Consider the following 13128-nt stretch of genomic DNA (forward strand, 5'->3'; position numbering starts at 1 on the left):
AAGGAAAGTCAGGAATTTTGGATGCAGACAGTAAGTTTAAAAATATTTTAATAAGCTTTTCCAGAATTGCAGACGGGGAAGGGGAGTAAGAGGAGGGAATTACTGACAGTGCAAAATACTGTGTGGAAAAAATGTATCCAACTAATCTGTAGAGTTTGTGTGTGTGGGGGGGGGGAATTTACAGCACATTGAACCCTTTGGGAAGCCCAAGGATTTCCTGTTGGACTGGATTTCCAACTGTACAGAAGGCTTGGAAAATGAAAGCAAAGTTAGCAACTTCCAGGATTTTCAATAGCTTTAGTAGTGCAATGACTTATCGAGTTACAGTGGCTGCAGTTTGGAACATGAACAAAGTATTGTATAAAACACCAGCATAAACAAAAGGTAAATTAGAATTAAATATTCTTAAAGTCTAGCTGAGCATTACATAGTGGATTATGGAATGTCAGGTCTCTTCTAAGTATCACCAAAAAAAAAAAAATAAGGAAAGATAAAAAAACAAAGCAATGTTCCTGAAAATATACACAGTGCTGGATTTCACACACGAGCCTGAGACAATTCATTTGGAAACTTTCCTATGGATTGTTGGGAAGTATTTCCAACTTGCAACCGAAAACAAAGAGCATCAAAATAAAACTGAAACCAGGATTCTGCTTGTGTGGAACCGTCCTTGAGGTTCTGCTCATGACCAGAGGGGAGAGTTAACAGCAACCTCTGCCTCAGGCATTAATCACTGCATTCCTTAATTAGCACAGGCCTTGATTAATGAACCTCACTCAGAGGCTGTCCAGGAGCAGGGCTGGCAGGCAGAGCTGATCATTCCCCGGGGTTCCTGCATCCACAGCCCATCCTCATCCCGAGGCTTGGCTCATTCCTGATCACAAAGTCCAAGGGAAGTTCAGTGGAGAAGAAACCAAATCAGCCCAAGCCCTCAGCACCGGGGTTTGGGTTGAAAGATCCATTTCAAACCATTCAGTTCAACTGGAACCATAAAGAGCATAACCCTGCAGAGAAAATAATCAGTGAAGGCTGAACAGCACACCTGTGAGGAGGAGGAGGAGGAGGACACGAGGTCAGCAATGGTACAACTGAACAATTATCCCGGTTTGAACAGAGCAGGAGTGGAGCTGGGCTGAAGAAAACAACCAAACAAAACCAAAGTGAATTGGGATTTCAAACGTTCCTGACTGCTGGATGTAAATCCTACACCCACAACTTTTCAGTGGTGCTGCTGGCAGGGTGAGCATCACCCCATTCCCATTCATTCATGAGGAATTTTTGGTTTTTTCACACTGCAATTAGCTCTCCCCAGCTCAATGTGAAATTCCTGCTCTCCCTTCTCCAGGTGAGCGTGTCCCTGTGCACCAGCACAGAATGCCAGGATTCCCTAGGCTGGAAAAGACCTTTGAGATCATCGGGTGCTCCCCGTGCTGCTCAGGAATTCCAGCCAGTCCAGCCTCACTGCAGCCCTGCTGTGCTCCCTGGAACCTGGCAGGGCACAGGCTGGGAACAAAGCAGGGGATGATGGAGCAGCTGAACCTGCAGAAGGCTCAGTAAACTCGGGAATTTGGCTGCTCTGAGATTCCTCTAGTTCCAAACCAAGGGAGAAAGAAAGCAAGGAAATGTGTGCAATGCAAGCAGCATGCTTAACAAAAACTGAAACATCATTATTTGCCATAAAACAAGAAAAAAACCACGCTTCCAAAATCAAATGCCTCCTAACCATTCTTATGTAATTATTTACCAGTTTCTGGGAAGAAAATTAACACGTTGGTGATTAATTTTTAACTCCATTGGTTTGGTTTGTTTTGGTTTGGTTTGGGGGTTTTTTTTGTTGGTTTTTTTTTTTAGAAAAGACTTCAGCAAAATAAAAGGAAGCTGACATTAGACTCAGGGTATCAACTCTCTCATAAAAGTTTACCAACTGTACAAGGTAAGAAAATTATACAAGCTTTTGTTTTAAGAAAGGACAGCTCAATCAAGACATAAGTACTGTAAAAATCTTTCAAAGGCTACAAAGAAATCTGGAAAAATACAGAATGTATTTCTTTAGCCCAGATAAAGAATATGGAAAGACATCATTGATGTCAACAATTTTACATAGACAAACCTGACCTGGTTTATTTATTTACCTTTTAAAACTTCTATATATAAAAATAGTTGTGCTCATAACTTTCAGGATTCATGAGGGTTCCTTAATGATGGGATGACATTTTCCTCTCTCCAGCAGGAGTGGAAGTCTCTGTGCCTGCTCTGTCTTGGCTTTTCCTGTTTTATTTTAACTTCCTGCAAAGCCCCAAATGCTTTGTTCACTTGTACACTGATTAAATGCTGTTTTATACATTAAATGCTGTATTAACACATTCTTTAATGTGTTAGGCTGGGAATATTTTTGCAGCAACTCACTGCTTTGTTCCTTAAATATTTAAGAGCCTTTTATCCCAGAACTGCAGCTGCCAGCTCTGAGAAATTCAATATTCTCCTGCTGCTTTTCAGCACTGAAGAAAACCAAATCATCGGATCTTTAGAGCCGACTAGAAGGTCTCAGGAAACAAAAAAAAAATCTCAGATTGTTTATGGAACTGGACTTTGGAAGGTAACCCATCAACCCTGAAAATTTTAGACACCCAGAATTTACTCCAAGGAATAAAATCAGCTCCCAGCACTCAGTCTTCCAGAGTTTCCAGCTCCTCCAGCTTCCCGTGGGAGTTGGTTTCCTGGAAGAACTCTGAAGCACCCGGGCTCTCCTTCCCATTGCTGTTAATTCTCCTTCTTTTCAGAGGTCTCTCACTCTTTTCTTCCAGCTCAGGCTCGTTCCTTGAGGCTGAGTGAGCCAGTTTGGGCTCACTGGAGAGGTTTTCGGGTTCGTAGCCGTTTGTATCCAGCTCTGTGTGAGGGGTTTTCTTCCCACTGCAGGGTCCATTGACGTGCAGCCCCTCCAGCTTTGCCTCCTCCTTCCCTGGCACCTCCCCTGGGCCGTTGGCAGAGACACCTGGGTGGGAGAGAAACCCCATCAGCAGCAGCACAACAGCCTGGGCTGCCTCAGGAAAGCACAGTTTGAACTCAAATTCATTAAAAGTCCAATGGTTTTCTCCTTCTCCTCACTGTGTGATTGATGTGCATACAAAAGGCACAGGGAGTCCATGGAAGTGCTTAAGAGGAACAGAGAATGTCCTGGAACCCTGGGATGCAGGGGCTGCGGGTGGGCTCTGCTCACCTGGGCACTCTGGGCACCTTCCAGGTGATTTCCAGGCTCTGAGTGAGTCCCCAGCTCCTCCCTCAGCCTGGCTCTCCTCCCTGGCTCCTCTCCCATTCCCAGCCCTCAGGAAGAGCTCCTGAGGAGCAGCAGGAGCTCCCCAGGGCCTCGGTGCCCTGCCCAGGACTCCCCACAGCACTGGAGCTCCACCCATGCGTGGCACAGGGCACACAGGAACTCACAAAGCTCAGCTCCCAGGAAATTCCAGGGGATTGATCTTCCAGACAAGGCCCCTGTTACATGCACACATGGAGGGGTTTTTAAAAACCAGTTTTAACTTGAAATAGGCTGCTTGTCTCTGCCCACCTGGAGAAGAGGAGGCTTTGGGAGAGCTCCGAGCCATTTCCAGGGCCTAAAGGGGCTCTGGCAGAGTGACTTGGGACAAGGCACGGAGGGACAGGACACAGGGAATGGCATCACACTGGTAAAAGGACATCGGGAGAGAGGAAGAGGAGCAGCCTGTGAGGGTGGGGCGGGGCTGGGATGGAATTCCCAGAGAAGCTGTGGCTGCTGCATCCCTGCAATGCCCAGGATAGTGGCAGTGTCCCTGGCAGGGCAGGGATGGGCTCTCAGGATGGTGGAGTGTCCCTGGCAGGGCAGGGATGGGCTCTCGGGATGGTGGAGTGTCCCTGGCAGGGCAGGGATGGGCTCTCGGGATGGTGGAGTGTCCCTGGCAGGGCAGGGACGGGCTCTCCCGAGCCAGAGCAGCCCGGGATGGGTGTGCCAGGGGCAGCCGGGCCCTCTCACCGTTCGGGGCGCCGCTGGAGGCGCACTCCTCCCTCTCGGACTGGCTGGTGCTGCTGTTGGAGGCCGTGGGCGGCGGAGACGGGGCCCGGCTGGAGGCGGCGCTCTCGCTCTCGTCCAGGAGGCGGTCCATGTAATCCCTGGGGGACAGACAGACAGACACAGCTGGGATACATCCATGGGACCCCTGCGGGACAGACAGACACACAGCTGGGACACATCCATGGGACCCCTGCGGGACAGACAGACAGACACACAGCTGGGACACATCCATGTAATCCCTGCGGGACAGACAGACAGACACAGCTGGGACACATCCATGGGACCCCTGCGGGACAGACACACACACAGCTGGGACACATCCATGTAATCCCTGCGGGACAGACAGACAGACACAGCTGGGACACATCCATGTAATCCCTGCGGGACAGACAGACACACACAGCTGGGACACATCCATGTAATCCCTGCGGGACAGACAGACACACACAGCTGGGACACATCCATGTAATTCCCGCGGGACAGACAGACAGACACATCTGGGACAGGATCCATGGAACCCCTGTGGGACAGACAGACACACAGCTGGGACACATCCATGGAACCCCTGTGGGACAGACAGACACACAGACGAGCTGGGACAGGGCTGGAGATGCTCCTGCACACACTGCAGGTGTGGAAAGGCTTTCCAGTGGCAGAGGGCAGGGATGGATGGGATTTTGGGAAGGAATTCCTCCCTGGGATGGAATTCCAGAGCAGCTGGGGCTGCCCCTGGATCCCTGGCAGTGCCCAAGGCCAGGCTGGACACTGGGGCTGGAGCAGCCTGGCAGTGTCCTCTGTCCCCCATCCCTGCTCACTGGACTGGCTTTGAGTTCCCTCCCATCCCAAACCATTCCATGACTCCAAACCCTTTATGTGCTTCCAAGGTGATCCCTCCAGGCACTAAACCCTTGGAATTTGCTGAGCCACCAATACCAAACCATTCCAGTAAATAAAAATCCCACTGGTGCACAAAACCCCCAAGGGATCCAAGTGAAAAACTCCAGAGTCCAAGACATTCCCATCTGTGCCATTTATTCCAGAGCTCCAGTTCAGGGCAGGATGAAGATGGAAACAAAGGGAGCTGGTGGATGAAACCCTTGGATGTGGTGGGAGGGCTGGAGTAACTCCAGAAACTTCTCCTGACATGTAATTATCCTGGAATTCCACTCTGAATTCCCTGAATTTATCTGCAAAATCATTCAAGAACAGACAAGTCCAGCCCTTAATGACACTGCTGCTGCACCCAACAGCAGGAAGAGACCCAAAAATGTCTCATTTGGGGAAAAATGGAAAATAGGAGGGAAAATGGAAAATAGAGGGGAAAAACCCACCAAGAGATGGAAAGAAAGGGGGAGCCAGGCAGTCCTTGCCAGGTAAGAAACTCTGTAACACCCACAAAGTCCCTGATGGCAACTCTGGGTGTCCCAGAGCCCTGAAATGTTTGGAGAAACAATAATATTCCAAAGAAGGATCAAGAGAGGAGCCAGGAAGAAACGAGGAATGAAAATAATAGTAAAAAAGCTTGGCAGGAGGCAGTGGAAAGAGTGGGACAGGCAGATCAGAGCTTTGGAATGAAGGGCAGCAGAACAAGCTGGGAGTGCAGCTCTGCTCACACATTCCCTCTTTCCTCAGCGAGGATGGGAATGGGAAAAGGAGCTTTGGAGAGCCCAAAATCCCCTGGGATTTGGTGTTGTGCTGGCCAGAATGATGAACAAATAATGCACCCCAAATTCCACCTGGAACTTGGGATTCTTGCTTTTGTAGAAAATGTATTTAATTAAAACAAGCATTTTTAAAAAATCTTATTAGCATTTAAAAAGTAAACCAACGAAATCCTACCAGAACTCAAATTCAAATTGCTCCTCAGTGCAAAGTGCTGGCCTTACCCCAAATAAATGTATTTGACACATGACTTATACACACTGATGACATTTTTTGTACACTTTGGCTGTTTTCCTGCTGCAGATTAGGCTCTGAATCCCTGAATTTTCAGCTGAGAGCAAGACAAAACAAAGCTTGAACCCCAAAATGATGAAATCAGGCACATCTTACGTGACCCCAGGGTGCAGGTTGTATTTTTTCTTCCCAAAGCGGGTCTGCTGAGCGAAGAAATCGTAACGTTCCGACTTTTTCCACATGTAGTAGAAAGCCACACACTCGCCCACGGAGCGCGTCCGCACCTGCGGCACAGAGCAGAGAGCCTGGTCAGCCCTTGCTCCAAAAACATCCACAGTTCGAGCAAAAGGGGCAAATCCCAGCTCAAAGCTGCTTGGAAAAGGGGAAATGCTTGGTGTGAAAGGTCAAAATTGAGAGGGAAGGGAAGGAAGTGAGGAAGGAAGGGAAGTGAGGAAGGAAGGAAGGAAGGAAGGAAGGAAGGAAGGAAGGAAGGGGCGGAAGGAAGTGGCGGAAGGAAGTGGCGGAAGGAAGTGGCGGAAGGAAGGAAGGAAGGAAGGAAGGAAGGAAGGAAGGAAGGAAGGAAGGAAGGAAGGAAGGAAGGAAGGAAGGAAGGAAGGAAGTGGCAGAAGGAAGGAAGGAAGTGGCGGAAGGAAGGAAGTGGCGGAAGGAAGTGGCAGAAGGAAGGAAGGAAGTGGCGGAAGGAAGGAAGTGGCGGAAGGAAGGAAGGAAGGAAGGAAGGAAGTGGCGGAAGGAAGTGGCGGAAGGAAGGAAGTGGCGGAAGGAAGTGGCGGAAGGAAGGAAGTGGCGGAAGGAAGTGGCGGAAGGAAGTGGCGGAAGGAAGTGGCGGAAGGAAGGAAGTGGCGGAAGGAAGGAAGTGGCGGAAGGAAGGAAGTGGCGGAAGGAAGGAAGTGGCGGAAGGAAGGAAGTGGCGGAAGGAAGGAAGTGGCGGAAGGAAGTGGCGGAAGGAAGGAAGGAAGGAAGTGGCAGAAGGAAGGAAGGAAGGAAGGAAGGAAGTGGTGGAAGGAAGGAAGGAAGGAAGGAAGGAAGGAAGGAAGGAAGGAAGGGGCAGAAGGAAGTGGCGGAAGGAAGTGGCGGAAGGAAGGATTCCAAGGGTGGGCAGTCAGGCTCCAGGGAAGCAGCTCTTTCCACAGGATTTTTGCAGGATTTCTGCACTTCCGGTTACAAATTCTGGGCTTTGAGAAACCAATCTGGATGTAAATATTGGGAAAAAATTGGGGAGGAAAAAATTCCTGCCTGGATCCATCCCTGGAAGGGTCCAAGGCCAGGTTGGAGCAAGCTGGGATAGTGGAAGTGTCCCTGCCCATGGGATCTTTAAGGTCCCTTCCAACCCAAACCATTCCAGGATTCTGTGATTCAACAGCAAAAATAAAATAATTTTGTCCATTTTTTTATGAAGGACAAAATTTATTCATAATTACTTTGTTTTAAAATGTAAAAAGTGAGAATTGCACTTAAACTTTACCTTATTTGCCTGAATCACATGGAAATCCTTGCCATAGACTTTCAGCCCTTGCTCAAAGTTCCTGCATTCCTCTTCTGTCCAAACAGATAATTCTTCTACAGGAAAAGCAAAAATAAAAGCAATAAAGAAAACAGTTAATTTAAAAAGCCACTAAAAGGCAACTGAAGTGACAGAAAAGATCTGGGTCCTTTCTCCAGCTGCTGATTGAATAGAAACCACCCCAGGAATTTCACTTTTTGGTATAAAAATGGGAATTTTCCCTCTGAAGAACAAGACTGGGAAATGGGAGGAGCAGGTTTGCAGGGACTCTATAAATAAAATCTGATCTGGCCTCAGGTCACAGTAAATCAAATGGTGGGAGAGCAAAACAATCTCATTTCTTGGATCCTGGCTGTCCTGTGCTGTGCCCAGGGCTCTCATGGTATGCTCTGTAAAACCAAAGGTTTAGTTCATCCTTTACTGAGAATTCATTCATTTCAGCTATAAGATAAAACTTGTTCCTTTACTTAGGATTCTTTCATTTTATCAGGGTTTTAAATATTATATTTTGTAAAATAAAAGTTAATTTGCTCCTTTATTTAAGACAATTTTATTTTACATAACAGAGTTTTTAATCCTACACTCTGTAAAATAAAAAATTAATTTCCTCCTTTATTTAGAATTAACTCATTTTATGCAGCAGGGTTTGTCATGTTATACTTTGTAAAAGAAAAGGTTTATTTGCTCCTTTATTTAGGATTATTTAATTTTATGTATTAGTGTTTTAAATGCTACACTCTGTAAAATAAAAAATTAATCTTCTCCTTTATTTAAAATTAGTTTATTTTATGTATCAGGGTTTTAATGCTACACTCTTTAAAATAAAAATTAATTTTCTCCTTTATTTAGAATTAACTCATTTTATGTATCAGGGTTTTAAATATTATATTTTGTAAAATAAAAGTTAATTTACTCCTTTATTTCAAATTATTTCATTTTATATATCAGGATTTTTAATGCTATACTCTATAAAATAAAAAAAAAAAATTTCTCCTTTATTTAGAATTATTTCATTTTTTGTATCAGGGTTTGCAATGTTATACTTTGTAAAATAAAGGTGTTATTTCCTCCTTTATTTAGAATTAACTCATTTTATGCAGCAGGGTTTGTAATGTTATACTTTGTAAAATAAAGGGTTTATTTGCTCTTTATTTAGGATTATTTCATTTTACGTATCAGGGTTTTTAATGCTACACTCTGTAAAATAAAAAATGAATTTATTCCTTTATTTAAAATTAATTTATTTTATGTAGCAGGGTTTTTAATGCTACACTCTGTAAAAAAAATTAATTTTCTCCTTTATTTAGAATTAATTCATTTTACACAGCAGGATTTGTAATGCTATTTTTGTAAAATAAAAGGTTTATTTGTTCCTTTATGTAGAATTAATTCATGTCTCATGTTTGTTGCATTCACTTTGATGACTGCAAAGTCTAGAAGAGCCCAATAAAATACCTAAAAAGTGCCCAGGTGAGCTGTCAAGAAGTAATTTTCAATTTGAAGTTGGGGCTGAAATCCCAGACATTTGTACCAAATACGGCCAGGATGGGAATTTCCACATCTGCTAATTCCATTCTCCCTGAGAACAATCTGAGATTCACTGAGGCCCATTTCAGTGAAGGCACAACCAACCTCCTGAGCCTGCTGGCAGCAAAGCTGGGAGGGAAAGAAGTGGGATTGAGGAATGCAAACTCACCTCTGGCTGCTTTGACGTTAAACCTCAGCCTCCTCAAGGACTCCTCTGTGTCAAAATTGCACTTCACCAGCTCGTAGAGGGCCTGCAGGGAGGAGAATGCCCACGGAGCACTGCAGCACCACCCAGACCCTGCTGGGCCACAGCAGCACGCCCAGAAACCCCTGACACCGCCTGAGATTAAAAATCAACCCTGGAATCCACACAGTGTCATCCAAGCTGTATTTACTGTGTTTGCATTTCCACATCTCTGTTCACAGAACCAAGAAAATGCCCAAGCAGAGCACTGCAACTTCTTCATCCACTACACACATTTGTAAAATTGATGGAGGGGTTTTTCAGAGCTTTTTCATCCACTACACACATTTGTAAAATTGATGGAGGGTTTTTTCAGAGCTTTTTCATCCACTACACACATTTTTTAAATTGATGTGTAGGGGGTTTTTTTGGGTATGAAGAAATATCAAGTGTGCAGTCACAGAGAATTTCATCATTGAAAAATTCTGCACCTGAGAGAATTAATTCAGATATATAAATAAGATTTTATTTCTTTTCTATGATATATTTATTTTACATAAAGCAACATTAGGCCCAAGTTAACAGTTTAATATTCTCTGAGAGGGAAAATCCTCATCAAATTTCGATTTCCACAGGGAGCAATGAGACTGCTCCAAACCAGATTTTACCTCTTGGGAGAAAAATGAAATAAAAAGATGATTAATTCTAGAAAATGAACTGCATATTGTGGTTATTTTTTTGTACCTGCTCATTGTCCTTAATGTGGGAGCCCTCAGGAATTGCATCCAGGCCCTTCTCCTCTCCCGTGCGCCTCGAGGCTTCGTTGAGGAATTCTATGACTTTGTCCTCTGGTAAAAAGTCAGGATTCCAGAGCAGCTGGTCATCATTTTCATACACTGGATAAACCCCAGGGAGAGCACAAGAAAATGAAATCATTAGAATTAAATGAAATCATTAGGAAGGTAATTATTGTCTCTGATGGACCTTGGGGGATCATGGGAGCACCATTCATCTGGAAATCAGTAAAACCTCATGGATGCAGAGATCCAAATGACTTGGGTTTGGACTTTGCCTTCAAATCCTGGCATGATCTGGGGTCTGGATTATAGAACTCATCCTGCAACTCCAGAATTTTAATCTCCACCTTTTCCAGAGCTTTCAAAGGAGTTTGAGAGCAGGGAAGCCACAGTAAACTGAATTTAATGGAGAAAGGTGGGCCAGGTGAGATATCCCCTGATTATTTTGGAAGAGTTTTATTTTGAAAGAGCCAAGCTTTGGACTGCAGCAAAATAAAGTGAAATTCTGGCTATTAAAGTAGGAAAATATCCAGACCTTGTCTGTGGGCTCCAACGACCCGAGGAAGAGCAGCAAGGAAGGAATCTGAGCACTGATTGCAAGAGGAATGCTTGGGAAAGCACAGCCAGCACAGGGAGGGAGGTGTGGGGGGAGCTCAGGGGGTTCAGAGATCAATCTCTACTTGGAAAAAGTAATTTATCATAGAAATAAATACAAATAAACCCCCGAAGGTGGAAAAGAAATCATTGAATGGCTTGCAAAGAAAGCAGCTTCACTTCACCCAGGACCCACTTTGGGAACAGCTCCCAGGAGTGTTCTGGGTTTTTGCTCCAGAGGTTCTCACTCAGCTGATGTTTGGCTGCTCATTCAAGAAAACAAAGAGTTCTAGGAACCCTCAGAGAATCCTGGAATGGTTTGGGTTGAAGGGACCTTCAAAACCATCCAGTTCCATGGATTCCCCTGGGAGGAGGGAGCTCCACTGTGCCAGGGTGCTCCAAGCCCTGTCCAGCCTGGCCTGGGAGCTCCCAGGGATCCAGGGGAATGCACCACCTCCCTGGGCAACGAAATAACTGAGCACAAACTGGGCTCTAGGAGGGCTCCAGGCTCTGTGGTGGTCATTTAAAAACTAAATTCTACAAAGCTACAAAGAAATCCATTCTCAGTGACCTGCAGTGTGAGCAAATCCTTAGGAATGGGCTGAATGAGCAGGAAAATTTCCTTTTTCTGCTCCCAGCTGGGTTTAAACTGGATCTGCCTTTCTGACAGCATCCAGCCAAAGCCTCTGCTTGGGATGAGGGGAAAAATTGCTGGGAAAAAAATCCACAAGGGCAGAACTTCTTCTTCCTGATTGAAGAGGTACAAAATGTGAAAAGCAAAGCTGCTGGTACCATTTTGCCCTTTTTAATGTGATAATCCAGTTCCAGCAGTACAATTTCTCCATTGGCTGTTTGATTTCACATAAAAGAAATCCATAAGTGAAGAGGCTGCAGCTTGTGTGGATCACTAAATCACAATCCAAGGGTTCAAGAGGCACCAGGCCAAGAATAAAATCCTTCTTTTCCTCTTCCTCCAGCTCTGCTGAAGCACAGGATGAGCTCTAATTTGATGATGGTGCCTCCAATTATCACTCATTTATTACTGCACATGACATCAATCCAGTCTTTTCTTTCTCCTAATCAGACACTGATCCCAAGCAGCAATAAATGGTCAAATCTCACCTTTTTCATTCTCTCTGTATTTGCAGGTGCCAGCTGGAATTTCAGCTTGGAACATAGAGCCCACCATGATTTCCTGATTGGAAGAAAAAGAAGAAGTGAAGCCACCCTAAGATTTTTTGTTAGCAAACAGGAGCATGACCACGTGTTTTTTTCCCTCCTCTCTTGAAACTTTCATTGTTTAAAATCTTAAAAGACAATTAACAGGTTCAAAAGTGAAGACAACGATATGGAAATGGATTTTGGACTGTTTGGGGAGGATTTAAAGACTTCTCATTACCAAAACTCTCCTATTTATGGGGGAAAACTGCAGAGGATTTAGGTGTTCCACAGAGCTCAGAGTTACCCAGTAACAGATCAATTAATTATTCATGAAATGTGGGCTGAATATTTACCTTTTTCCAGTCTTCTGAGGGAATATAATCTTCATCTTCTTCAGATTCCTCCTCTATTTCACTATCTGCAAGGAATTTTGCAGACATTTGAGCCCAGAGGAGCAGGGCTGGCAGAGCCCAGCAGCCCCAGCCCTGCTCCCTCCCTCCCTCCTTATCTCAGGGACACTTTTGGGGACAACACTCATGGCTCAGCAGTGACAAGATTAAAAAATGACCCACCCACATTTGGATTAAGATACAAGCCAGGCTCTGAGAAATTAAGACATAAATAAAAACATCCCTAAATTTTGTCACTTAATTCACATTTCTTTTCCCTTGGCTTCAAAGGATCCCCATCCAAATTTATTCTGAATTTGTGGGAATATTTCTGTGTGTTTCAAGCCCTTTTCCATCAGCTCCTGGCTTAGTTGCTGCTGCTCTTTTCCAGGGAATTTCAGGCAGATCTCAGCAGAAGGTGAGAGAAATCTGGGAGTGTTTCCTCCTGGGATTTAGGAGCCTGGGCTGCCCAGCAGCACTTCCAGGAGATTATCTGGGATCAGGACTGGCAGGAACGTTAAGCTCTTTATGGCACAGGCCAGCTGCCTTTCCCAAGGTGCTGGTTTCTGTACAGGGTGTGATACAGCAGCATTAAAATTATCTATACATTAAATGACATTTTATAGACAGCTGAAAGCTGTGCAAAGCCCCAAACCTAATGCAATACACTTGAATTAAGTTAATTCTGTGCTTGAAAATAGGAATTTATTGAAGATATTTGCAATCCTCTGCACAGCTACACACTTGGCAATTGTTCATTTAAATTTAAAGGTTCCTTGGCAATTTTGCATTTAAATAAACCACAAATTAATAATTGCATTTCTAACTAATAATTATCAAGTGTAAGGTATGATGAGAAACCTTTTATTTGTTCAAACACAGAAGGAATTCAAATTGCAACAGCCACTTTTATTGAAAAAAAGATAAAATATCTGCTGTCCCAAGCAGCCCAAAAGGGTCAGATCCCATCAGGGGAGATTCCAGGGAAATCAGAGCTCAGGGGATGCAAAATCCAT

The 13128-nt window shown here is 44.7% G+C and overlaps 1 protein-coding gene across 2 annotated transcripts in view; it reads right to left on the bottom strand.

Annotated features, from left to right (window-relative positions):
• Positions 1 to 30: 30 nt before the first annotated feature.
• The window catches only part of MIER1 (MIER1 transcriptional regulator), a 38041-nt gene continuing 24943 nt past the window's right edge, over positions 31 to 13128 (bottom strand). For both annotated transcript variants that reach the window (XM_059853563.1, XM_059853562.1), the window contains 8 exons: positions 12077 to 12141; positions 11685 to 11757; positions 9916 to 10067; positions 9157 to 9238; positions 7422 to 7516; positions 6095 to 6222; positions 4004 to 4140; positions 31 to 2992 (listed from right to left, as the gene is read on the bottom strand). In XM_059853563.1, the coding sequence (XP_059709546.1) occupies positions 2667 to 2992; positions 4004 to 4140; positions 6095 to 6222; positions 7422 to 7516; positions 9157 to 9238; positions 9916 to 10067; positions 11685 to 11757; positions 12077 to 12141 (1058 nt within the window). In that variant the 3' untranslated portion in view covers positions 31 to 2666. The remainder of the gene's footprint in view (positions 2993 to 4003; positions 4141 to 6094; positions 6223 to 7421; positions 7517 to 9156; positions 9239 to 9915; positions 10068 to 11684; positions 11758 to 12076; positions 12142 to 13128) is intronic.

Source organism: Haemorhous mexicanus, chromosome 9 (assembly GCF_027477595.1).
Source record: "Haemorhous mexicanus isolate bHaeMex1 chromosome 9, bHaeMex1.pri, whole genome shotgun sequence".
Classification (NCBI taxonomy): domain Eukaryota; kingdom Metazoa; phylum Chordata; class Aves; order Passeriformes; family Fringillidae; genus Haemorhous; species Haemorhous mexicanus.